General features: G+C 35.0%; 1 protein-coding gene across 1 annotated transcript in view; it reads left to right on the top strand.

Annotated features, from left to right (window-relative positions):
• LOC114049582 (lysosomal-trafficking regulator-like) overlaps positions 1-26,878 on the top strand; it is a 247,671-nt gene that overhangs the window by 161,470 nt on the left and 59,323 nt on the right. The window contains 9 exon segments of the mRNA XM_027870836.1: positions 1-27; positions 927-1,157; positions 4,789-4,955; positions 5,700-5,852; positions 14,159-14,347; positions 17,149-17,327; positions 17,779-17,985; positions 25,559-25,735; positions 26,697-26,773. The exon segment at positions 1-27 is cut by the window's left edge and continues 149 nt beyond it. Coding sequence (XP_027726637.1) covers positions 1-27; positions 927-1,157; positions 4,789-4,955; positions 5,700-5,852; positions 14,159-14,347; positions 17,149-17,327; positions 17,779-17,985; positions 25,559-25,735; positions 26,697-26,773 — 1,407 coding nt within the window.

Genomic DNA, 26,878 nt, shown 5'->3' with positions numbered 1-26,878 from the left:
AATTGCTGATCTACATTGATGGAGTCAGTACCCTCACCAGTTCACTACACCAAGAGGTCACAGGTCTAGACCTCCTTGCCAAATACATACTTTGGTGTGTTTTTTAATATACTACTAATATTATTTCCTGTTTATTTCCCCCATTAGTCAAAAAACATATATTAGCTAGTCAGCGAAGATTTATTAACCACTTACTATGAAATGTGCTATGTGCCAGGCAATATTGAGAAAATACTGGGCCTTGAGTCAGGAAGACCCGAGTTAAAATCTGGCCTCAGACAGTTACTAACTGTGTGACCCTGGGTAGCCCACTTAACCTCTGTTTGCCCTAGTTTCGTCATCTATAAAATGGGGGTAAAATAGGGTGGCTGGGTGGTATAGTGGATAGAGCGCCAAGCCTGGAATCAGAAAGATTCCTCTTCCTAAGTTCAAATCTGACCTCAGACACTTCCTAGCTGAGTGACCCTGGACAAGTCACTTAACCCTGTTTACCTCAGTTCCTCATATATAAAATGAGCTGGAGAAGGAAATGTCCAATTACTCCAGTATCTTCAGTATCTTTGCCAAGAAAACCTCAAATAGGGTCATGAAGAGTCAGACACAACTGAAAAATTACTAAACAACGAATAATAGCACCTGATTCCCAGGGTTCTCATGAGGATCAAATGAGATAATAATTATAAAGAGATTAGCACAGTGCCTGGTACATAGTAAGCACTATGTAAATGTTGATGGTGATTGTTATGTCTCAATGCTGCTTCTTTAACATTAGCTATAAAGTTGTCTTAGGTACTGGTGACATAGACTGTTTAAAATAATGTAGTCATTAAAATAGAAGAAATATCAGAAATGTTACAGGTATTTTTCTCACTTTATACCTGATTCCTAACTAAATGCTATATATTATGTGTTATTTTTTAAAATAGATTTGACTTTGAAGAAGTGAAAAACATGGAACTCTTTCAGAAATGGTGTATCATTCCGGTCCTTGGACTAATAGAAACCTCTCTCTGTGACAACATACTCTTACATAATTCTCTTTTTCTTCTTCTTCAAATTTTAAATTCTTGTTCTAAAGTGGCAGATATGTTGCTGGATAATGGCCTGTTATATGTATTATGTAATACCATTGCTGCCTTAAATGGACTAGAAACAGAGTAAGTATTACATTAGTATATTTTAAGGTGTACCTTAATAAATGGGAAAGAGGAAAATTGAATTGGTATTTAGTTCTAGAAATCCTAGGGAGCCACTGGAGTTTATTGAGCAGGGAAGTGACATCATTAGTCCTATTCCTTAGGAGGATCGCTTTAGATACTATGTGAAAGAGGAGTTAGAGAGGTGATACTGAAGGTAGGGAGAATAATTGGGAAGACACTTCAATCCCAGTGAGAGTTGATAAAGTCCTTTACTAGGGTGGTAGTCATATGAATCTAGTCAAGGGAATGAATACAAGAGATTTTGAAAAGGAGAAATCAGCCAGACTGAGGAACTTAGTGACAAGACTCCATTGGAAACATGGGATCAGGGAGGGGGTTGAGGATTCAGAGGATGATGGGGAGGACAGTGATAACTTTAATGGAAATATTGAAGTTCAGAAGAGGCATGAATTTGAAGATTCCTTGAAAGATATAATTACTGAGAGACCTTTGATCCTCTAATACTAAATATGAGATAAGGCATAAGGCGGGGAGATGTATGTTCATCAGAGCTAATTGCCAGTGTCAGGGAGGGTACTCAATACAAAATCCAAATCCAGTAGGAATTACCTATAGATGGTCAATTCCTCCAGATACTGCTATTTGTAGATGACATTTTATTTATTTTTTTAAGTGCTAGAACATTGACAAGCCTTCTAAACCACACAACATAGTTTGTCCTAAAAATCTACATGAGAAAAACTAAGTGGATGAAAAGTGCCTATTGTGATATGTAGCTATCTAGATAGCCCATGGAGCTGGTTCATCAATATATGTATCTTGAAAAAGCAGTGCACATGGACAGTGAATTGGCCTCAAAATTAAAAAGAATGAAGATCATAGGTTTTAGAGCTATCAGGGATCTAGTCCAACCCCTTTGTTGTATGGATGAAGAAAGTGAGGAACAGAGAGATGAGTGGATTAGATTATATTTGAGAAGTTGAGATGCTTTTAATAACCCTAAGCTTCTTCCTGAAACAAAGTCCCATCTTTTTTAACCTCAGTGTTCTTGCAGTGATGTCATGTTATTGCAAGTCTTAGAATCTCAGCCTTTGAAAAAATTAAGGCTGTAGGTCATTCAGAGGACAATAGAGAGATGCATAGTGGGAATGAGTAGGTTGTATAATGCGTGACTGGAAAAGTTAATAATCCAGGAATGTAAGTGCTATGGATAACTAGTGGACAGTTCATGGTCTTCACTGATATTTACATAATTGCAAGGAATCTAGAAGAAAATTACAAGCTTTTGGGCAAACCTCTATGTAAGATTTGTGAAAACACATGGAACAGTATTGCATAGGTTGAGAAGGCATGAATAAGTGTGATCTATACCATTAGAAGGCATAACTACTATGTGATCTGAGATCACAGATCCAATCAAAATATTGAGAAGCTAGTAAATTGAAAGAGGGATGACCAAGATAGTGAGGGAACTTGAAACTATTATATGATTATTGTCAAGAACCTAGAACATTTAAGCTTTGGATAATCAAAAAATTAATAAGGAGTATGATCATTGTCTTTAAAAGTTTGAAGTATTCTAATGTAATTCACAGCTCAGATCTGTATAATGTTTAAAGCTTATCAGTCACTTTTCCTCACAATCACAATCATTTCAAGTCATGTGTAGTACAAGAATTATCTTCACCTTTTAGATGAAGAATCTGAGGCACAGAGGGGTTAAATGGCTGGCCACACAATTCTTGTGTCTTGAAGGATTAAAATCTAGGTTTCCAGACTTGAAGTCCAGAATTCTTTACATGCTGCCATGCTCTGTCAGCATGGAATTGGAATTTGACCTTGTCTGCTTGGCCTCAGATGATAGAATTAGGACCAGTGAATGAATGTATGGGGAGATGGATTTCAGCTCAGCACAGGAAAGAAATTGTGAAGAACTGACTAAAAGGGGATTGGCTGCCCCATGGGACCATGGATTTCAGATTCAGAATTGGAAGAGACCTTAGAGGTCATTGTCTGACCCCACCATTCTATAGATACGGAAACGAAAGCTCCAAGGAGTTGTCACTTGTCAAGTGTGCCACAGGTGGTAGAGCTGGGATCATGGCCAAGGGCTTGTCTGCCTGCATCCAGTGCTCCAGCTATTCCATCGTAGCCAAATGACGCTTTCCTTCATGTGAAAGGATCCTGCATAAGTAGAGAAATGGAAAAGAAAAGGAGGAAAAAGAGCAAACTTGACAGAAAACAAACAAAAAAAATAAAAACATCTAGGACACCTCAGAGAGCTGAAGTCATGTGCCCATGTTCACCCAATTAGGTGGTGATTCCTAGGGCTTAGGCATTGAGTCTTTCTGGGAAGAGTATTTCAAATTAAAACTTACTCAGACTTGGAGCTAGTTTTACTTTTTGATGCTTCTAACATCCCAATTTACATTTTGTACAATATTTTCAGGCATGTGAAACACCTTTTCAATCAGAATGCTTTTAATAGCATAAGATAATAGTGAGAGGCAGACTGGCAGAGTAGACATTGAACTACGCTCACTCAAGAAGAGTTGAGCTCTGCTTCTGCCTCTTGACACACACTTGTGGCTGTGTGTGTGTAAGTTTGTTAATCTCAGTGTCCCCAGGCAACTCTCCAAGACTCTAGGTTGCAGAGAAGGTTCTGATGCAAGTTGGTGGAGGGAGATCTTCTCAGGTAGCTGATGAAATCACAGGCCACACATACACATAGACATTTTAGCAAATGAAATTCCATGTTGGAACTTCAAAAATTTCTTCTGTATTCTTGAAGTGAAGAATGGAGGATACCCATATGGGCTGTGCAGGCAACATGGGAATTCATCTGATTTTGGACTTTCCTAGAATTAACACAGGAATGGCAGAATTGGGGAACGATTTCTGGGATGCCATTAGGCTAATTTGGGGATACCTTGGGGAACCTAAAATCTTTTTTTTTTAATAAATCACACTGAGTAGAAGTCCATGAATAGTACTGTGTTAATTGACCCCAAACATTTACTACTTCTTTTTCTTTCTTTTTTTTTCTTTTAATCAAAGCATAGTGAAAGGAAAATAAGATGGGTTAAAAATAATATTGGGGCAGCTAAGTGGTGCAATGGATAGAGCACCAGGTTGGGAGTCAGGAAGATTCCTCTTCCTGAGTTCGAATCTGGCCCCAGACACTTACTAGCTGTGTGACCCTGGGAAAGTCAATAACTCTGTGCCTCAGTTTCTTCATTTGTAAAATGAGCTGAAGAAGGAAATGGCAAACCACTGAAATATGTTTGCCAAGAACACTCCAAACGCGGTCACAAAGAGTCAAACACAACTGAAACGACTGAACGACAGCAACAAAAAAATTATATTATACTTGAAAAATGATTGTCTGAAGAAGATTTGAGTTAGGTTGATGGTGTGGGAGAGGCTGTGGCTGCTGTATGACTTGAATTTGGGGCTTCTGAGTTGTAGGAGAGCTATAGCCAATCAAGTGTTCACACTAAGTCCGAATGGGGGACTGGGGCGGGGTGGGACTTGATCTTATGGACGAGATAGATTGTTAGCATTAATGATATGTATTCTTTTTAAAAAATTTCTGACCCTTCTTTCCATTGGGGTTTTTGTTTTTTAGCATTCCTTTGAATGACTACAAATTACTTGTTTGTGAAATACAACAACTTCTGGTAGCTGTTACAATTCATGCTTGCAGTTCTTCAGGTTCACAATATTTTAGGGTTATTGAAGATCTCATCATATTGCTTGGATACGTTCAAAGCAGCAAAAACAAAAGGACACAAAGTAAGACTTGAATTTTACAAGAATTATTCAGCATAAAAAAATTTAAAAAAGAATTAATCAACATAATTGTTGAAAATGAGATTTGTCTGTAATCTTTTAAGTTTCTTTTTAGAGATAAGTTTACTGATAAGGTTAATTTTATAATTATGTTAATTAGTTTTGTAATGGGACCCTTATCAGGCAAAAATTAGAGTGCCAGTGACAACTGAGAGATATGTTAATATACTCAATGAGAATAAAACTGCCAACTTCCCTTACAAATCTGGAATTTAAATTCTTAGGTTTACTGCAGAAGATTTGATACTCTCTCATTTTCCTTTAATGCCTTTTTTTGAAGGAGAATAGAGGTTGGGACAACAGACCTGTCAAAAATCAACCATTTGTTCATTTAAAATTATTTCTTTAATTATAAAACATCCTTTACTGTGACACATTTACACAAAGAAAGCAATTTATTTTATAGGCTACCTTTTGCAGTGAATAATGTTCTTCTTATAACTTATTTTTGAAATTTGGTCTTAGCCTAAAAGTTACTTTCATCAGAAATTCTTCTGTTCACTAATGTCCAAAAATATTTTTATCTTAAATTTCACATTTTAATTTTGAAATTTATATATGCTAAAAGCTGACTGATGCTTTTTGGTGTTGCCTAGAAATAAAATTGATTCAGTAAACAATTATTCATTGTATAGCTTAAATATTTCACAGAACAGTTCTTATTTAGTATTTTTTGTTTGTTCTCAGATATGGCTATTGCACTACAATTCAGAGTTCTTCAGGCAGCTATTGAATTTATAAGGACGACTGCAAACCAAGATACTCAAAACCTGCCAAATTCATGTCAGTTACCTTCTATTCCTCATCATGCAATATTTCAAAAGCGAAAAAGTATTGCTGGTGAGTAATGAAATAAAAATGTTCTAAACATTATAAATGGAAAAGATAGCTTTACTTTCCCCCATAATGGTACCATTTACATTTTTTTTCCAAATTTCATGGTTAAGGAGGTAGATGGTCAATAAAATATTTAGAAATTTAAACTTTATAAATTTTAAGAGTACTTCTTTTTCCTCGTGTTAGGTATTTTGGTGTTTTTTTTTTTTAACATTGCAGATCTCAATGTCAAATCATAGTTACAATCTAAGTAACTTCTAAATATGCTACACACTGGTAAATATTGCTAGATTTCCCTGACTTCATAAAATTCTGAAGCTGAATGTGATCTCATTGTGCTTATCTTCAATCAGGATGAAAATAAAATTACAAAACACATCTCCAAAGACTGCATAAGCTTAATTGATATATTAATATAATGGTCCAGAAATTTGTTCATATTTAGCCTGAATTTTTTTCCATATAATACATCTTGCCCATGTCAGTAAACAAAACTTAAAAGCCATGTAAAAATCGCATTCTTAGGTCAAAAAAATGTACATTTATATTCTGGACCCCATCTAAAACATTTTAGCCACTTCCATATCTACATCCTGTTATCTCCCATGACACTTCAAAATGTCTGTTTTCATTGGTGTGATTTCCTGTATCCATGGACAATTCCTGAAATGTCTATGCTTGTATGAGTTGCTATAAATATCAGTTGCTTGGTAATCAACTTTCTGGTGATGCGACACTCAGAATTTAGCCAGAATGACTATGGAATGACAGACATAGCAACTGTGCTAAAACTTGAAACCTACCATGGACTTCCCTGAGCTTTCATTCTGTTGACATCGCCTTTAAGATCCTAGGGCTACCTTCATCCCACTGTAAAACATTGGAGTAGAACATTAATGGAGTGTTACACATTCTTTGCTCCCAACTCCCTTCTCAAATTATAGTATTGTCCTCTAGTAGAACATTTTTAATTTATCCAGCCAGGCACAACATATCTCCTTGCAGTCCTAGAAACCATTGGGTTTTGGGTACTCCCATTAATGTGTCTTTCTGTCAAGTGAGGGCTGCTTTGGTAGAATTTACCTTTCTACTTATGTGCAAAGAGAATGAGTACTTTTAAAATTACACACTTAGCAAGCCTTGCTAATTCTTCATCATATTAATCAATTTTGTTCTTTTTTATTGCCACAACAAAATGTCTAGTCTAGGCTTTTATTTGAACCAATGTAATAATGCCCTTGACATCTTTCCTCTCTCCCCTCTATAATTTTCCCACACACAGCAGCAAGAATTAAGTTTCTAAAAAAATATGTTTGATCATATTCACATTGTCTAAGCTCCGCAGTGAGCCCCCACATGTTTTTTGAATCATATTAAAATTGAGCATGGACTTTAATTCTTTTCATCTATAAGCTCACATTTATGTAACTGTTCCTACCTCCTATTACATTTAGGTTTGTTCTCTTCAGTCTAGCCATATAAACTTAATTGCTGTTTTCATTAATTTTCTCTTATACCTCCTAGCCATTATATAATCCATTTCTTCTTTCTTTAGTCCTTTTTCTGTTTTCTTTTGGTCTCTAAAATTTTAGTCTTACTCTTCTATTAAGTTAGTTCTTCACTTTAGCTATTCCTAACCATTCTCTTCCATTTTATGGTCATTTCTAGCCCCTTGGTTACAGAAAAAATTTTTGTTGCCATACAATTGTAGTTGGTTACATCATTTATTTTTTTATATCCTCCTGATCTGTAGGGTTACATGGAAGTGATATGAAGTTTTTTTGTTTTTTGTTTTTGGAGAATAAAGAGAGGGGGTGGTAAAATAATTTAAAAAGCAGTTGATGAAAGAACTTATTTACCACTTTATTTTTTAAAAAATAAATTGTATTTTCTGTCTTAGTATTTAATTTATAACCATGTAGTTTAAGTTAAACTTCAAAAGAATGACCTTCTTTGACTGTCCAAACTTGGTTTACTCCCACCATCTGCTGCTTTTGTTCCTATTTGCATGCTACTGTATGGAGCTGGAATAAATCATAAAATCCTGCTTAATGGGTCCACTACAAATTTTTGTTAAATAATCTCAACTCCAACAAGACAATCCTTTTATACCTTCTTAATTGATTTACTGTCTCATTAACCAAAGCAACTATTCCACATTTTTTCTTTTCTCCTCAAGTCTCCCACAGCACCCCCTTATCCACTCTCTAAGCTGAAGACCTTGCTGCATATTTCACTAAAAGGAAGACATTCACTGAAAGCTCCCTATTCTCCCCTTCTCCTCATCTAACTTTATTCAAATCCCTTCATCTACCATCTCTTTCTTCACTACGTCACAGAACAAAAGGGCCCTTAACCTTGCCAAGAGAACCCATTCGAATGCACCCTTGATCTTATTCCATCCAATTTTCTCCCAAAGATTGCTCCCTTTTATCATCTCTACTCTCTCACTATCAACAATCTCTTCTTGTTGACTGTATGCTTTGCTTAATTCCTAAAAAAAACACTCACATCTCCCTCATCCTTAAAACAAACCTCATTTGATCCAGTCATCCCCACTAAGCATTGTCCTATTCCTGTGCTCACCTGTGAGGTTAAATTCCTTAAGAAAGATTTCTTTAATAGATGCCTCAGTGTTTTCTCCTTTCCTTCTAAACCCTCTGCAGTTGACTTCTGACTTCATCATTTGGAGAGACTTCTCTCCAAAGTTACCAGTGATCTCTTAATTGCCAAATATAATAGGCTTTGCTCAATTCTCATCTTTCTTGACATATCTGTAATCTTTGACACTGTCCATCACCTTTTCCTTAGAGTCTCTCCTCTCTGCATTTTGTTTACATGTTTCTTGGTTCTTCTCCTGCCTATTTCTCCACTCCTGAGTCTCTTTTGCTTGATCTTCATCCAGGTCACTTCCACTAACCATTGTTGTCTCCCAGGCGTCTGTCCTTTATCTTCTCCTTTCTATGCACTAATAGTTGAGGTACTGGGAAAGAACTTTTGAAAGAGTGGGGCTTGAGTTGAGTCTTGAAGGAAGCTAAAGGAACCAAAAGGTTGAAGGTGAGGAGCCAGAGCTTTCCAGGCATGAAACATGCAGTGAGAAGGCACAAAGGTAGAAGGTCTAGAATTGTGTTGATGGAACTACTAGTAGGCCAGGGGAGTTAGATCAAACCCCATATGCTAGGGAGTAAAGTGCAGGAAGAGTAGGAAGGAAGGTAGGAAGTGGCCGAGTTCCAAAGAGCTTATTAGACCTCAGAGGGAATAGGGAGTCACCAGAGCTCTTTAAGTAGGGCTGTGACTTACCCTTAAGAAAAATCACCTTAGCAGCTGAATGGAGAAGAGATTGGAATAGGGAGGAAGCTGTGGGTCAGCTAGTTGGAAAGCTGTTGCAGTAGTCTGGGACAGAGGTGATGGGGACTAACAATTAAGGCTGTAGCTGTGTAACTGTAGAGGGGAGTCTATATGAGAGATGTTGTGAAGACAGAAATGAAAAAGTCTGGTTACAAATTGTATATGGGGGATTGAGGGGTTGAGGATAATACCAAGGTTGTGAGCCTGGATGTGACTAGAAGAATGATGCTGAGGGTAGGGATGGTCTTGGGGCTAAAGATGAATTTTGTTTTAAACTTGTTGATTTTTTTTTTTTGAGCTGCTTATGGGATATCCAGTCTGAGGTGTCCAAGATGTATGTTTGTAGCGAGAGAGAGAGAGAGAGAGAGAGAGAGAGAGAGTAGGGCTGGATATATAGATCTAAGAATCATTTGCATAGATGTAATTGAAACTGTGGAAGTTGATGGAAGTGCTGTGATGAAGCCCCAGTGAGGAGAGACTGTGCAGGAGAAAAAGGTCATTAACAGTGTCAGATTCCGTAGACAAGTCAAGATGGAGGAAGGCTCAGAAAAGGCCATTAGATTTGGGATTCAAGATCATTGAATGATGAGATCAGAAGCCAAATCCCAGAAGGTTTAGAAAAGAGAGAGAAGAGAAGGTACTTATTATAGAAGGTTGCCAAAATGATTTTCCTGAAATGCAGGTCTCATCATATTGCAATAAAATACAAGAATTCTGTTCAGAATAAAATATGAAGTCCTCTTTGGCTTTTACAACTTAACCCTAGCCTACCTTTCTTATACATCATTTCCTTCTCTATACTCTCTTCTAGCCAGACTGGCTCTCTTGCTGCTGTTGCTTACAAACCACATTGCATCTGTGTTTTTTGGCATTGGCTGTCCACTATTCCTTCCTTATCACCATTTGTTAGACTCCTTGTTTCCTTCAAAACTCAGTTCAAGCACCACACTTTAAAGGAATCCTTTCCTGTTCCTCCCAGCTGCTAGTATGTCACTTCCCTTCAGCTACCTTTGTGTTTTTCTATATGCTTATATGCATTTTTTTCCTTCTCTGATAAAATGTAAGCTACTTGAAGGCAAGGACTGTGTTTCACTTTTGCCTTTGTATACTCACTACTTGGCATAGTGTATGGGACATAATAGGTCCTTAATAAATGTTTGATTAGTTGATAAGATCCTATTTCATGATGCGATAGGGTAAGGTTCATTGCCGTATTTTAAATTATCTTCTTGATAATTTCAACATTGAGAACTAACTGCTTGGCAGATCTGATTAGATGATTGTTGCTTGACTTCATGATGAAGTCTTTGATGAAGACCTCATACTGTGAGTAGGAGAAGGGTCAGCTCTGCTGGTGTTTGCTTGTTGTTCACATTCATATTGTCTTTAATTCTTGATTGATATGTTTGCTAGAATATTTTTAAACTTCTTGTCCATTTTGTGAGGGTTAATTTAGTTAAAACTAGATAATGTAATCCATAAATTTACTTAACCCACAAGTAAACTGTAATTCATTATGAAACTCTGAAAGTGAATGAATAAAAAAATGTATCATTGTCAACCCATATTGTAGATTTCCCATTCTTCCCTCAAAGCATTTCACATGCATTAAGTGACATGTGAGCATGTGACATAATGATTGAATGAAGACACCAGTAACCACCTGAATATTAAATATTAGTAATTTTTAGATAAATGTAAATGTATATAGAAGTTCTATATTTTCTTCTTGGATTCCAGTGGGCCATCTTACACATCCCCTTGGGTATACACCCTACTTTGAAGACCTCTATTAGAGATAATAAAATAAAACTGTTTAAGTCATTGGCCTTGGTCTGTTAGGAATGCAGGTATTCCTTTTTTGCATTTTTTATTTTAAGTTCCCAGTTCTCTTCCTCTCTTAAGCCCCTCCCTCACCCATTGAGAAGGCAAGCAATATAATATCCATTATACATGTGAAGTCGTGCAAAACATTTCCATATTAACCATGTAGCAAAAAAAGCAACAAAAATAGAGACAAAAAATATGCTTCAGTTGGCATCAGTTCTCTATATGAACATAGACAGCATTTTTTATGGTGAATCCTTTGGAATTGTCATAGATCATTGTGTTGATCAGAGTAGCTAAATCTTCTGCAGCTGATCATTTTTACAATTTTCATGTTATTGTGTACAGTGTTTTCCTGATTCTTCTCACTTCACTTTGTATCAGTTCATTAAGTCTTCACAGATTTTTTTCTGAAGTTAAGGAATTTTTTAAGCTGAAATATATAATGCAAGACAGTGTCTAGTGTTAAAATGTGTTATAGAAGTCCTGTTCTTGGGGCAGCTAAGTGGCACAGTAGAGAGAGCAGCAGCCCTGAAGTTAGGAGAACCTGAGTTCAAATTCAGTCTCAGACCAAACGCTTGACACTTACTAGCTGTGTGACCCTGGGCAAGTCACTTAACCCCAATTGCACCCCCCCCCAAAAAAAGTCCTGTTTCTTTTTTTTTTTTTTTTTGACATTAAAAATTTGATGTAAATCATTATATCCAGATTAAGTTTGGGCAAGAATATGAATAACTTTAAGAGAGGTATGTTAGAACCCTGTTCCATTGGGAACAGGGTTAGAATGGACTGATGCTGTGGTGAAGGTGATGCATTATGTATTTTGATATACTTAGACCATCTCCAGTATTCTTATCATTTCAAAGTCATAAGTGAAGTATTTCATTCTAATGGAAGGATAGGAGAGGCCCCTTAATGGAAACTATTTATTCAGCAAAAGGATCTCGATCTGAAATTCTCAACCTTTTTGTATCCCTTTTGCAGTCTAATAAAGTCTATGGGCACCTTCTCAGAATAATGTTTTTTGCCTACATTCATATTTGAAGGCCATTCTAAGTTTTAGTTAGAGGTTACTAAAAATAAAGATATAATTTTTCCCCATCCAAATTCTGAAATCTATCCATAGATCTCTTAAGAACTCCTGGATTAACCAGAAATTCAGGTAGGTTGGGGCATAAAAGGTACTGCCCAAGAGAAGTGTTTGGTTCCTGTAACAAGTGGTGGTTCTTAGAACAAACAGTTTGGTCCCTCACAAGTACAGCCAGTGATGGATTTCTCATACATTAATTCCTCGAGGATAAGGGGATGTTTTTGCATTTCTTTGTATCCCCTGCACTTAGCACAGTGTCTATTAGATAATAGATGCTTACTAAATGCTTATTGATTGACTGATTAGAAACAACTCTGACTAAAAGAATGACTCAAATATATGTTTAAAATGTGTTTTATCATATTTTGTGCTTGAAATAATTTATGTAGAGTTAACCTCATAAGTGCAACATTCAGGAAATTGGTATGATTAATTTTCTGATTATGTGAGGCTTACCAAGAAAACCTTTCAAGTCTCATTGAAAATCTTTGTTAAATATGAATATTCCTTTCCTGCCTTAGAAAGTATAGTACGTTATAATTTTATCTTTATGTGATGTCTCAAGATATCATGTGTTACCATACAGTCCTGTATATAATGGAAGTTATAAAAATTTGATCAGTCTGTATCAATCAGAGAGCGTACTCTGGAAATTTTTCTTCTTGAATAGCTATTGTGTTTACTTTTTTAAATTTTTCCTTTTTTCTCTAAAGCAACTGTACTCAAAAGAGTTTTATAATCAGTTGAAGGTACTCTCTATATTTTCATTGGATTGTTCTGTTTAATCTAATTTGTTAAAGAATTTTTGATCTTGGCAGCTAGGTATTGCATCAGATAGAGATCTGGGCCTGGAGTCAGGAAGACCTGAGTTCAGATGTAACCTCAGACATTTATTAGTTCTGTAACCCTGGACGAGTCACTTAACCTGTATTTGCCTCAGTTTCTTCAGCTGTAAAGTAAGAATGGTAACAGCACCTACCTCACAAAATTGTTGTGAGGATCAAATGAAATAATATTTGTTAAGCGTTTAGCACTTAGTAGGTGCTGTGCTAATGCTTAGTTCCTCCTCCATGTTTCACCAGTATCTTTACATCATAAGTACCCAGACATATGTAATATGTAATATAATGTGTGTAATATAATGTGTTTTATATAGTGATATATGTATAATCTTTATAGATATTTGTAAAAAATTGATTTTTTTTTTAAAAAAATCATTTAAAACAAAGGTTCAATTGCAATGAAAGGTTCCATTATTCCTCATCTACCAAGACGTCATTTTAGTTCCTATGGTCAACTTCCGATGCCCCTCTCCTTGAATTTGTTAAATCAAGAATTAGCCCCTCAGTTTTCTACTGGATCCACTTCATGTGCATTTCCTACAGAAGCAGGTGCAGTAATAGTGGCTATTCCTATCTATTCAATTTGAGAAAACATTTCTCAAGAAATTTTTTTATAATATTGAGTAAATGATGCATGTGTTCAGAATAATTTTGATTACAGATCACTGGGATTGTAATCATGTTTCTGGTCTCTTCCATATCACTGATTTCTACTTTATGTCATTAAATATTGTGCACGAAAAAGCCTTTATTGGTAATTGTTATTATTAGAGGACAGAATAGTTGAAAATCTGTTGATAAAGGTGAATAGGAGGAAGTGGAACAGTGATGTTGTGCAACTTTGTTCTCTTCTCAGCCCTAGTTATATTGACTTGTAAACTTTTATTTTTCTAAAGAATCAAACCCTGCAAATAACTCTGCTCTACATATTTAAAACTGCATTTCTTTTTAAAACAGTTTTTTATAGGATTTTTTTAATTGAAAGTACTGTTACACTTCTTCAAATGGGGAAAAGGACTACTTTCTCTAAATCACTTTCTTTACAGTGTTTAAATAAACCACACATTAAGTAAGCTTTTTTTTCCTGTTCTGGCATTACTGTTTTTTAAAAATTGCAACAAAACCAGTGTCCTTGCTAAGACTTTTAAATGTTTCCTTCCTTAGCAACATTAGCACTTTCTCTTTTTCTTTTGTGCTTGAAGGTCCCCGAAAATCTCTTCTTCAATCTGAATCTCTTCTGATGAGAATGCGTTCAGTGGCAAGTGATGAGCTCAATATGATGATGCAGCGTAGGATGAGCCAAGAAAATCCTGTGCAGGCATCTGAAGCAGAGCTCACACAGAGACTGCAGAGGCTTACTGTGCTAGCCGTTAACAGGCTCGTTTATCAAGGTATCGGCACAATATGAAAACTGAGAGTGACCCAGTATAGTTTCGGATGTTGATACAGTGTAGCTATTTTAGTTTCTGTTTTTCTAAACTATTACAGGAACCGCTGAATTTGAGGTACATCTTTTTGTGCTCCCATCACTGGCAGAATTTATTATTCTGCAAGCATGTACTATCTACCACGCACCACGCTAGGTACTGGGGATTCAAAGACAGAAATAAAACTGAAAGTGCTTGCATTCCCCTGGGGAGAATATTACCTTAGATGAGTAATGATACTGATACAGCGTGGTGTTTCTTATGTACTTAAGATATAGCAAATACAACAAGAATTTATTAAGCATCTGTTATTTATTTTATTATTTTATTAAATTAATTTATTCAACATCTGTGTGTCAAAGTTAAAGATTTAAGGCCTTAAACTTAAGGTGTTTGTAGTCATGAGGAATCAAACTCCTAACACAGATGTCTGTGATAAATAAAGAGTTTGTGAAAGTTAAAAATAAAGTGCAGTGTTTGAGGGTAAGACGAGAAGCAAAGTATAATCTTCCCTCCTTATTCAGTGACTAGGCTTCTGGTACTTCAAATGCAACTGTAAACCTCAAAGTAATAAAAAAAAAAAAAAGAGACCTAATGAGCTACAAGAAGAATAGCTACAAAGTCTGAATGATTCTCAGGACTTTACCACTTGACTTGAAAACTAAGGTTGTTGAGTTTGCAAGTTTAGTTATCACTGAAAAATTTCAGTTCTGCCCTAGGTTATAGTGGACAGTGTGTTAGAATCAATAATGTGCTGGACCCAGCCTGTACCAGCTTGTGAGAGCTGATTGTTAAATTTTCAGCATGAGCATTTCCATATCAGACACTGGCAAAAACTACAAATCAAGGCTTGACTTAACTGCTTTGTGGATTGTCTAGATTTAAGAAAGCGATAGAGAAAATGTTAATGATGAAGTTAAACTTGAAAGTTTGTCATGTATATACATATAAATATATATTTTTTTCTGGTGTTAAACATTTACCAGGCCCTCCTTGATTAGAAGCAGTCCTACCACAGTGACAGCACAGCCAACATTGAGTATAAAACAAAAGCAGGACTAACTGGAAATGCATAATCATGAGGATTTTTTTCATATAGTACCAAACTATAGCATAGCTCAGGGGTGCTCATTGTATTACAGCACAGACAGGCCTTTTGGGGTAGTGGAAAGAGCATATAAGTAGAATCAGTGCCTGGGATTGAATACTGGTAATGCTCCCTTTGTGATCTCAGGCAAATTACTTAACTTCTCTGAGCCCCAGCTTCATCGTCATCAAAAATGAAGGAGTTGATCTTCAAGATCCTTCCCACTATAAATTCTGTGGTGCTGTCTTTATAATGGTAACCATATGTCATTAGAGGTCTAAGCTTTTACTTATTTGGAAAATAAACTCATATACTCTCTATTCCTCAAATAAATGAAGTGTCACTGTAAATCAGATCAAGACTATGAATATCTGTTGTCTAATTGATAAGGACTTGTTCCAAAAGTAATTAAAGTTCCTATTATTTTGCTACTTGGTCAGCAGAATAAATATGTATACAAGAATACTAGATGAATTCCTGAAAAGTTATTTATAAATAATATTTTAATAAATTTGAATCATGTTAAGGGCTATAGGACTTCTTTAATCCATCAACAAGCATTTATTAAGCATTTGCTATGTGCCAGATGCTGGACTAAGTGCTAAAACTCTTAAAGGAATCTTGCAGTGAAATCCTTTGTAGGATGAAAGCTCTTCTTTAATACAAATGATCATTCTTTAGTTTATTTGTTTCATAAATTGAAATTTTCCTGCATAGACTTTTTTTTTTTAAAGCAAAGCAGACTTCTATATAGGAAACTAATGAAAAAGAGTCCAAAGGTAATAACTGTCATGCATAATTGCTGTAGAATATTTTGGTGTTCATAACCTTAAAATATTCAGTTAAACCAATGCCTATTGAATGTATGTTATGTAAAAGGCACTATATTTAGATGCTTCAAAGAGATATAAAAATGAGTCCCTGCTTCATAACTTCCAATCTAATAGGGAATATAAAATAAATATACAGGACACTATAGTGTAACAGATACTGCTTGAGATAGAGGCCCAAATGAAAGTTAGATCCCATCTGAATATTTGTTCAGTTTGTGAGATTTTAGAGAATTGTTTTCCAATAAACCATGCTCTGAAATAGTGCATCTCACTCAGATTTTTCAGAATCTTAAACTCCTTTTGAACCAAAAGAAGAATTTTATGTATTTCAGCATCTTGATTTTATAGTTTCCTTACAAATAATTCACTAGAAAATCTTACTTTGTGGAGTTGTATTATAAACAATTGTAATTTACATTGGGGTAGTTAGTTTGTTTAAACAGTGGACCTTTTATCATTCACAGCATTACTTAATTTGGTATTACTTTTGAAATCAATATGCCATGTAAACCAGGGAAGTATATTTATAGAAGCTTATCAGGTACCCTATGCATGGTTTGTGAGCTTGATGTATACTATAATCATATGGATTCAACCACTGCAGTATTTAGCATATTTGAATAAGTTGATTATATTTTAAATCAGAATTGTCTTTAAAGAAATATAATTTTTACTTAATATAATTTTAGATGAATCAGTTTCTAATCATTTAACTTCATAGAAATATTATGTTAGTTGAATTTGTAGTCATACTAGAATGTTTTAATGGTAGCACTAGATCCTATTAACATAGTGTCAATGACTTAATTTTTGTTTTCTCTTTATGCTTATTTTTCTATTAAAAGAATTTAGTCCAGATTTTATTGATATTCTGAGTACACCAGGAACCACAACTCAAGGCAGAACCTCAAATTCTGAGGCTGGAATTTCTGAAGAGGAAATTCAACATGAACACCTTTCCAATTTGAACCCATTTCAGAAAGAAATGTTAATGACTATGGTAGAAGGAATGAGAATAGCACTTGTAAGTAATTATGTGGAAGATTTCCATTAATTCTTAAGGAATGGAGGTTTTATCTTTCTCTATTATGTTTTCACAACCTATTTCTTTTGGGATTCTCTTCTATTATGCTTTCTGATTCTGAGATTGCTTAGATACAAAAGTAATAGAGTAGCTTAGATAGCTTCCATGCTCATTTACTCCCTCTTAAAGATTATACAGTAATGATTGCTAAGTCTGTACCCAGGGAATCATTTTTCTACATTGTAGTGGAGTGAGGCCAAGAGAGTATGAAATAGCTGGTCACTAATATTTGATACTTATACTCCTCCTTTCTTACTTTGCTTTTTAAAGTAGTTAGAGGTATAACACAAAAACTCTGTTCTTAGACCTCTTTTTAATGTTAACGTGATAGGAATAAGCTGTTATTGTCCAAAGTAACTCACTGGCAAATTCATTCTTCTCTTGATTGAAGGGCTTAAGTAGAACCCATGCTCCCAGACAACAGTGGAGTAAGATTCTGTTGTCTTGTAAAGAAACCTTCCGCGTACAGCTTGGGAGACTCTTGGTGCATTTATTGTCACCCACCCGCCATCCCCAAGAGAGGAAGCAAGCTTTAGAAATAATGCATCAACCAAATCATCAGGAAATACTTCGAGACTGTCTCAGCCCTTCTTTACAAGTAAGCATCTCAGTATTTAATGTTCAGATAAAATACTTAAGCACATAAAAAATTTCACAGATAAACTACTGAAACCAAAGTACATTGTCTAATATAGTGAATTGCCATTTTTAAAACCAAATAAAGACCTGAACTCGAATCTTGCCTCACGTTTTTGCTAGCTGTGTTCATCTGGACAAATCATGTCACTTCTCTCAGTTTTGGCTTCCTCCTCTATAAAGTGGAGATAATAACAGCACCTACTTCGTAAGGTCATTGTGAGATCAAATGAGATGGTATGTGTAAAATACATTGTTAACTTTAAAGCCCTATGTAAATGTTAACTAGTTTTATAATTATCATAATTATTATTTTTAAAGTTTAGTTTTTAAGGTTGTAGATATCCTAACTAATATGTAGTAGGCTAAAAATGTGTCTATATTTTTAGCAAAGGAAAATTATTGTTAATTCATGTTAGTGTTAAATAATGTATTAGACAGCATTCTGCCTTTGTACACATTTCCCAACCCCTTCTTCTGGTGCCCAATTTACTAGATTTGGAAACTTATAAATACCAGATCTGAATTCTATGAGAATTTATTTTGTTTTGGAGATTTCTTTGAAAAGATTTTTATTTTAGTGTATGTTAACCAAAAAGTTTAAGCACCATGTTACATAATTTATATTAGCACTAAATTTGCGGCATGTGACATAGATTTTTATTGAATGTGCTCCTGAATATAGCCCAAAGTTAGAATACTTAAAAGAATTTTAAACTTGGACATTTTAGTGAATATCTTTATACAGTTGCCTAGAACTAAGCCATACTTGAAAAGGCATAGAAAAGGCTGAGTATAGAAACATATTGCTATCCTATTTTACATCTGGGGACAACATGTTCCATATTAAAAGCTACAAATTAGTTACAATAGTAGTAGCAGCAGTAGTAGTAATAATAGTGGTAATGGTGGTTGTTACAAGGGTGGTAGTAGTAGTAGTAATAGTAGTAGTGGTGGTGGTGGTGGTGGTGGTAGTAGTAGTAGTAGCAGTTATTGTAAAGGTTGTAATAACAATAGCAATGATAATAAATTTACATTTATGTAGCTCTTAAGTTTTTTTAAATTTTCTTCATAAAGTAGGAAATCATTGACAAACATGAACATTTAATGTTTAAAGAATGCCAATAATAGAAGATTGCTTATAAAATCACATTTATTAAATATGCCTCTTTAGCACTGTAAACTCATTGAGAGGAGAGACTGTCCTTTTTCAAAAAAATTCCTAAAGACTTAGGACAGCGCTTGGCATATAGTATACACTTAAAAATTTTGTTGATTTTTTTTTAAGATCTATATTAAATTTACAACTGCCTCCTCTCCTCTTCTGTGTATTTCTAAAAATGTTTAATTGCTGTTCTTTTTTTCTCCCTTTGTTTTTGCATTACTGTCATTCTCCTCCTCTCTCCTTCGGCAGGAGGGAGTGGCGCAGTGGTTAGAGTGCAGGGACTGGAATTAGGAAGACCTGAGTTGAAATTTGACTTCAGCTAGCCTGTTTCCTCAATTGTAAAATGGGAGTGATTAGCCCTCATCTTACAGGGTTGTTGTGAGAATAAAATGAGAAAACATTGTAGAGTGCATAGCAGTGCCTGGCACATAGTTGGCACTTAATAAATGTTTGTTCCCTTTTTTTCCCTCTCCTATCCAAATCTCTTCTCCTACTTTCTCCCGTCCCCTTGACCAATAAAAACTCTCCCTGGTAAATAAGACAGTCCAATTGGTGTTGTATTGGCCGTATTTGAAACTATGTGTCTCATTCCGCACCTATAGTCAAGTTGCTTCTCAATCAGGAAGTTGAAGGGAGTTTCGTCATCACACTTCTTAGAGTCTTGAATGATCACTGCATAGGTCAGAGTTCTTAAGTCTGTCAAAGTCGTTTTCCTTTACCTTATTGTAGTCACTTTATAAATATAAGTTGATTGGTTCTTGTCACTTTATTCTGTCATTTCATATATCTTCCTAGGTTTCTCTGATTCTATACCTTCCGTGATTTCCTCTGGTATAGTGATATTTCATTTTATTCATATACCAGAGTTTATTCAGCTGCCCCTGAGCTGATGGGCAGCACTTTGTTTCCAATTGTTTGCTGCTCAACAGAAAATTCTGCTATAAATATATGAGTACTTTCCTTCTATCCTTGATCTCTTTGGTGATATGTGCTTAGTAGTGGTATCACTTGGACAAAGGGGTGCACAGTTTAGTGACTTTTTGGGTATATTTCCAAATTACTTTCAAGTATGGCTGGATCAACTCAAAGCTATAACAGCAAGGAATTAGGGTGCCAGTCCTCACACAGCTCCTCCAAACAGTGGTCATTTTCCCTTTTTGTCATCTCTACCAATCTGTGTGAGAGTGAACCTCACACTTACTTTAATTTTCCTGTCTCTTAATTTTAGAGGTATGAAACATTTTTAATTTGGTTGTTGAAAATGAGTTTCTTCCAAAGCCACCTGTTCAGTGTTCAAGCATTTGTTTTTTAATGCACAGAAGAGAATAGAAGGAAGTTCAGAATGATGCACAAACAGGAGAGATGTGAAAGTAATATAATGAACTTACTACAATGAACTTGGAAAGAAAAGCAAACTATATGAGAGAATAATATAAGGTCATAGTTTCACATATGATCTCATTCTTCTGTTCTACTTTGCACAAGGAAATGTTCTGTTTGGGGTATTAAAATCAGAATTTTAAAAATTTTAAGAAATAAGTGTTGTGTACAGAATACATACATATTCATTTGAGAAGGAAGTATCTTGGCTGAGTGAATTTTCCAGATAACAAAAGTGCTTCATGGCAGCTGCCTAACTGAAATTTTTACAGATAATTATAATGCTTAAAACCCTGTCCTTTTAAACCTAAATGCTATTATTTTGCATTGCTTAGGGTAGAAATATTTCTAAAACGTAACTCATGTCCTTTTAAACCAGGTAGAAACATTCTCCAAATTACCAACAAAGGAAATAACATGTAAAATGCTTTGCAGACCTTAAAGCCCTATATAAATGCAAGCTATTAAATACTAGTTAGTTAACATGTTATTCTCCAAACATTCATTTGTAAGTTAGTTATTTGATACCTAGAATATATTTCCCCAAAGAAAAAATTTAGTTGATGGTTTTATTACTAGTCCTCCTAAGACTGTTTAATATATAATTTAACAGAAATACTGTTTGCAATGGTGTAATTTTCTGTCACTATAATTTTAATTGCAAATATACAGTATTCCAACTAATTATGGATTAAATAGTCTTGGAGACTAGCCTGGAAATGTAACAGACATCACAGACATTTGTAATACTGGTTTCTTTTTATAGAATTTTATTCACTTCACTGTCAACATCTGAACCCTTCCTCCAGGTGACAATTAGGAGCCTTTGCCCCACTGTCAGTGAATAGAGAGTTCACAGCCATTCATAATGTGAAAATTGTAACTTAGGTGTTAATGTCTCAGTAGTTACTCATTTAATTTGAATATGATTTGATATTTTCCTCATAACTCATTATAATAATTATGATCATTCATTATACTTGGAACCATAGATTTAAAGCTGCTAGAGAAGAGATCTCAAAGGTGACTTAGTCTAACATCATCATTTTACAGATAAGGAAACTGAGTCCCATGAAGTAAAAGTGATTTTTATATGGGTAGTAAGTAGAAGAATCAAGATGTGAACCCAGGTTCTATGACTTTGTTCCATCATACAATAATATCCTCTGGGCTCACTAAGGTATATTTCACTATCTGTCCGCCCCCCCCCCCCCCCCCACCTCATTGCCTCCAATGTCTCTTCTAGTTGAAAAGTCCTCATGGCATGGAAGAATAGCTGCTTGGACTTGAGGTAGGACCCCAAAGTTCAGTACTACTTCAGAGACTTAGAAGATGGTAACAATGGGTCAGTCATTTAACTGCTCAGAGCCTTAGTTTCCCTATCTGTGAAATGAGGAAGTACTACATTACTATGAGTAATTATCACTGTGTTACTATTTTTTCCATCTGTTTACTCATTACTTCTAGCTTTCAGCATCCTCATTATTGTGCTGGCTTTAATCTTCTGTCCATTATAAACTAGGGCAAAACTCAAAACTGCTGAGGAAAGGAAATAACTAAATTTTTTATCCTGCCAAGTCATTATCTCATGGTCTAAAAGCTGCTGCTTTTCTCAAGAGTGGAGTAAAACTTGTCGGCTTTGTGACAGGTATTTTCCTGGCAATGTAGTTATTTTCACTTCCTACTTATAATCTCATTTCTGATGATTGAGGTTGTGAGTAGTTTTTATTGTAGAAAAATGAGGGCATTTCTTTCTGTAATTTTAGATTAATGCTTCAGTAGTATGGCAACATCAAAATAAAAACCTGTCTTGAAGATTTTTTAAAAATATTTTTAAATGTAGAGTTTAGACTGCACTTAAAATTTTATTTTTCAAGTTAAATAAAGAACGTTTCTTTTAAGAGACACATAGCTGAAAATATTCTAGTCATTTAACATTTTCTTAATTTGCCAACTTGGCAAGGCTGCTGCTCATCGTCCATGTGTCTCTGTCGGTCAGGTAGCAGCTGTCTTTTGCTTAATTTATGGTGTTCTGTTAAACACTCATCTTTCTATTTTCACCATTGCATATGCTATCTTATGCTTTGGAGGAATGGCACAGTATGATTTAATATGTTAATTTAAGTATCACTAAAAACTATAATGATCTGTTGTTTTCAAATTAGGTTGTTGATATTTCATAAAATCACAGAATTTTAGAGTTCAGAAACCTCAGTGGCCATATAGACCTATCTGTACCTCAATTAAAAAAAAAAAAACCCTTTGCAATGTATCTGACAAATAAGTGTCCATTCAACTTTTGCTTGAAGACTTTTAGTGAGGAAGGAACCAGTTACCTCCCACAACAGCTCATTTCACTTTTGGTTTGCTCTATTCATTAGAACAAAATTAGTTCTTTCTTATTTCATAACTAAATTTGCCTCTTTATAATTTTTACCTTCTGGGGCCAAACAAAACCAGTTTCATAGATTTAAAACTAGAAGAGATTTTAGAAATCACCTAATCCAGAGATGTCAGACTCACAGATGTGTGTATTAAAATGTAGCTGGGAAATGTTGAACAAAATAAATAAAAATACAATACAACATAAATAATGTTACTTTGTGATTTGCTAAGTTAGTATGCTTAGAAACAGAGCCTATAAGGCTCTGTTTCTGTTTTAAGTTTGACACCACTGATGTAGGCCAACACCCTCACTTGACAGATGTGGAAACTTAGGTCAAGTCAGATTAAGTGACTTGTATAAGCTAACATGGTTTGTAATAATGACAGACCTGGAGCTCTCACTGATATCTTCTAGCTATAAGCAAGTGTGCTCTCTTCCACTGCACCATATGGCCTCTAATCTCATCCCACTTCTATACTTCTGTAGCCCTTGAGGACTGCTTTTGTGGTTCCCTCGAGTGTTCTCTAGGACAAACATCCCCATATCCTTAAATCTGTCATCACATGGCCTTTCACAACCCTGGTTCTCCTTCTCTGGACACTCCTAAAACTCCTTCCTAAAATGTATTGTGTTATGAAAAGCCAGAGTAAAGTGTGAGGGTAATCAACATTGTCAGATACTTCGGTATCTGAAAGGTAGGTAGGAAGGTCAGGAGTCCAGGCACAAGGACCTGAAGTACAGTGATGGTTGTGTGAGTGGAGAAGAGGAGACATATAGACAAGGTAATATGAAAATATTTGAGGAATAGAGGATGACAAGTAGGTTTTGAACCTGAGTGACTAGGAGGAGAGTAGTGTCCTCAGCAGTAATAGGGAAATTGGGAAGAAGAGAAGATTTGAGGTAAAGATCATGAGCTCAGTTTTGGACATGTTGAGTTTAAGATGTCTACGAGATATCTAATTTGGGAGGTAAAAAAGGCAATTGGAGATGCAAGACTGGAGGTCAGGAGAGCAGTTAGGGCCAGATAAATAGATCTGGGAATAGATGGGAGATAATGAGATCACTAAGTAAAATTGCACATAGAGAGAAGAGGACTCAGGACAGAGCCTTGGAGGACACCCTCAGTGGGCATAGCCTGGGTGAGGATCCAGCCAAAGATTCTGAGGAGTGGTCAGACAGGTTAGGAGAAGAACCAATAGAGAACAAATGTTGTAAAAACCTGAGTATCAAGAAGGAAAATGTAATCAACTGTGCCAGACTGCGGAGAGGTTAAAGAGAATCATTGGTAACTGTAGAGAGAGTAATTTCATTTGAGGCTGTCATTGTCAGTGATACTTGAAAAATTATGTACAATGAGAGAGGTGCCAAAGTATTGTAGAAGGTCAGATGTTCTTTATTCTTGTGGATACCACATCTTTGGATGGAATTTATAAACCCTCTACAATCTGACAGATGGTCCTAACCATTTCATTGAAAATCACCCCATGCCCAACTTACTAATGAACTTTTAAAACATAACTTGGTTGGTTCTGGTGACAATAGACATAACCATCTATTACTGGACATTTAAAGCTTTTGAGGACCTTCTAGAGCCTGTCCCCTGCTGAAAGAGAGAAGAGGGAATGGATTTGTGCTTTCCTTATTATAGGGAACTCTCAAGAGAGGAAGCTGCTTCTAACAATGCAGGTCAGCGCCTTCTTGAGTAGTGGTGTCAAACTCAAATAGAAATGGATCCTTGCTTTGCATATTGGCTCACCACAACCACAAATTGGCATAATCTGTATTTTATTTTTATTTACTTTGTTAAGCATTTCCCAATTATATTTTAATGTGGTTCTGACTAACAGGTTAAGTCATTAGCTCAGGATCACACAACCTGTATATGTATGAGAAGGGATTTGAACTCAGCCTTTCCTGACCTCAAAGCTGTCTCTCTGTCTGCTACACTATGTTGCCCTGTTGGCATAGCTTTTAAAACCCATAGCCATGTCCATGACAAGATGAGACATTAAAGTGTAGTACCAGGATCCTGTTTAAACTATCAATTTTTAATTAGCAAAATTGTTCTTTGAGACAATAAAGCATTTCCATGTTTTTACTAGTTTCAGAAAATCCTTTTTCCTTCCATTTTCAGTTTTTGATACTGTATCGTTTTTTGTTTGTTTGTTTTTTGTCTAGGCAATGGGGTTAAGTGACTTGCCCAGGGTCACACAGCTAGTTAAGTGTTATGTGTCTGAGGCCAGATTTGAACTCATGTACTCCTTGCTCTATCTACTGCGTCACTTAGCTGCTCCTGCTTTTGATATTTCCCTTTAGAATTCCTGACCAACCTACAAGTTTTGCAACTTTCCTTGTGTATTTATAAGCTTTAGAAAAAAAATTTGGGGGGCTTTTTAAAAGAACTTAGACCCTTACCATGGGGAAAAATTAATTAGACCTTAATAACATTTTAAAGAAGAAAGGAAAGTCTTTACTACAGAAAGAGATGCATATTTTATGCTTTTTGTGTGTTGTTACATTTTTTGTACTTTCTAATTGTAATCCAGTTCATTTCAATAAACATTAAGTACCTATTTCTTTTCCTCCTATCATTTCCTTTTGCAGCATGGAGCCAAATTAGTCCTTTATTTAAGTGAATTTTTGCATAATCACCAAGAAGAATTGACTGAAGAAGAATTAGGCACAGCAAGATTATTCATGAATATTTTAAAATTGTGTGGTCATAAGTGCACTCTTCCCAGTCTACCAACAAAATCAGACTTCCTAAAAGTAATTAAAGAAGTGAGTCAATATAAATATTGTACTTACAATTTAAATAGATTTAATATAATGGATACATAGATATCTGCATATAAAGATGTATCTATATAATATATTAATATAATTTAATAGATTTTAAAAAATCTATCACAAGGAATTTCATCAAGTAATAAAAAAAAATTTGGTTTTTTATGCTATATAAAAATGTTATTCATTTCATCCCAATGTTGCTTCATGTTTAATTATAAATGCTTCTTGCTTCAACAAAGAAGAAAAAGAATTTAATTTTCAGTAATTCTTTATGGTAATCATTTTTAAAAATATAAATAATGCTTTGATGGAAAGCAGGTTTTGAAGCATTAACTTTCTTTTTTAAATTTTATTTATTTATTTTTAGTTTTCAACATTCACTTCCATAAGATTTTAAGTTCTAAATTTTCTTCCCTGCTCTCCTCTCTTCCCTACCCCCTCCTCAAGATGGCGTGCAATCTGATACAGGTTATCTTATATATTCATATTAAACATTTTCACATAAAGTCATGTTGTAAAGAAGAATTAAAACCAATGGGACAAGCCACAAGAAAGAAGAAACAAAAAAAGAGAGAGAGAGCAAATAGTAAAAGCATTAACTTTCAACTTCAGGCCTTGTATAGCAGAAGAGCAAAAATAGTATAAGCACTTGGGTAGAATCCAATAAAAAAAATTTCCTAGTATATCAAAGAAAGGGAAAAAATTACCTTTTTCCTGTAATAAAAGCCTGATTTCTCTTGACCCCGCCTTCATGGCATTTGTATCCAAAAGAATTGCTGTGTGATGTCAGTAGTGTTTAAGGGGTGAATAAATATGGATCCCATATTCTAGTTTGCAAATAAATATTGTTTTTCCTTATTTAACCTTTATTTCATATTCAATTATTAGAGTCTTATTAATAGCTAAATAAATCATACTTTGTTATAAATTATTATTCAAAAAAATTTTTTAGGAGTTAAGGAAGTATGAGATTGAGGAATCTTTGAATAAAGCTGCCTGGCAAAAAGCAGTCAATAATAATCAACAAAGGTAAGCTACTTCATTTTTTAAAAGTGTTTTATCTTTGAGGAACTTGTATACTCAGTATGCATTTTTAGCAACTAACATGTCTTATAGTTATTTGCTTTTATGGAG

The sequence above is a fragment of the Vombatus ursinus genome, unplaced genomic scaffold (genome assembly GCF_900497805.2).
Source record: "Vombatus ursinus unplaced genomic scaffold, bare-nosed wombat genome assembly UNPS02014798.1, whole genome shotgun sequence".
Taxonomy (NCBI): domain Eukaryota; kingdom Metazoa; phylum Chordata; class Mammalia; order Diprotodontia; family Vombatidae; genus Vombatus; species Vombatus ursinus.
The sequence above is the reverse complement of the archived record's forward strand: the minus strand, read 5'-3'. Positions and strand labels throughout refer to the sequence as shown.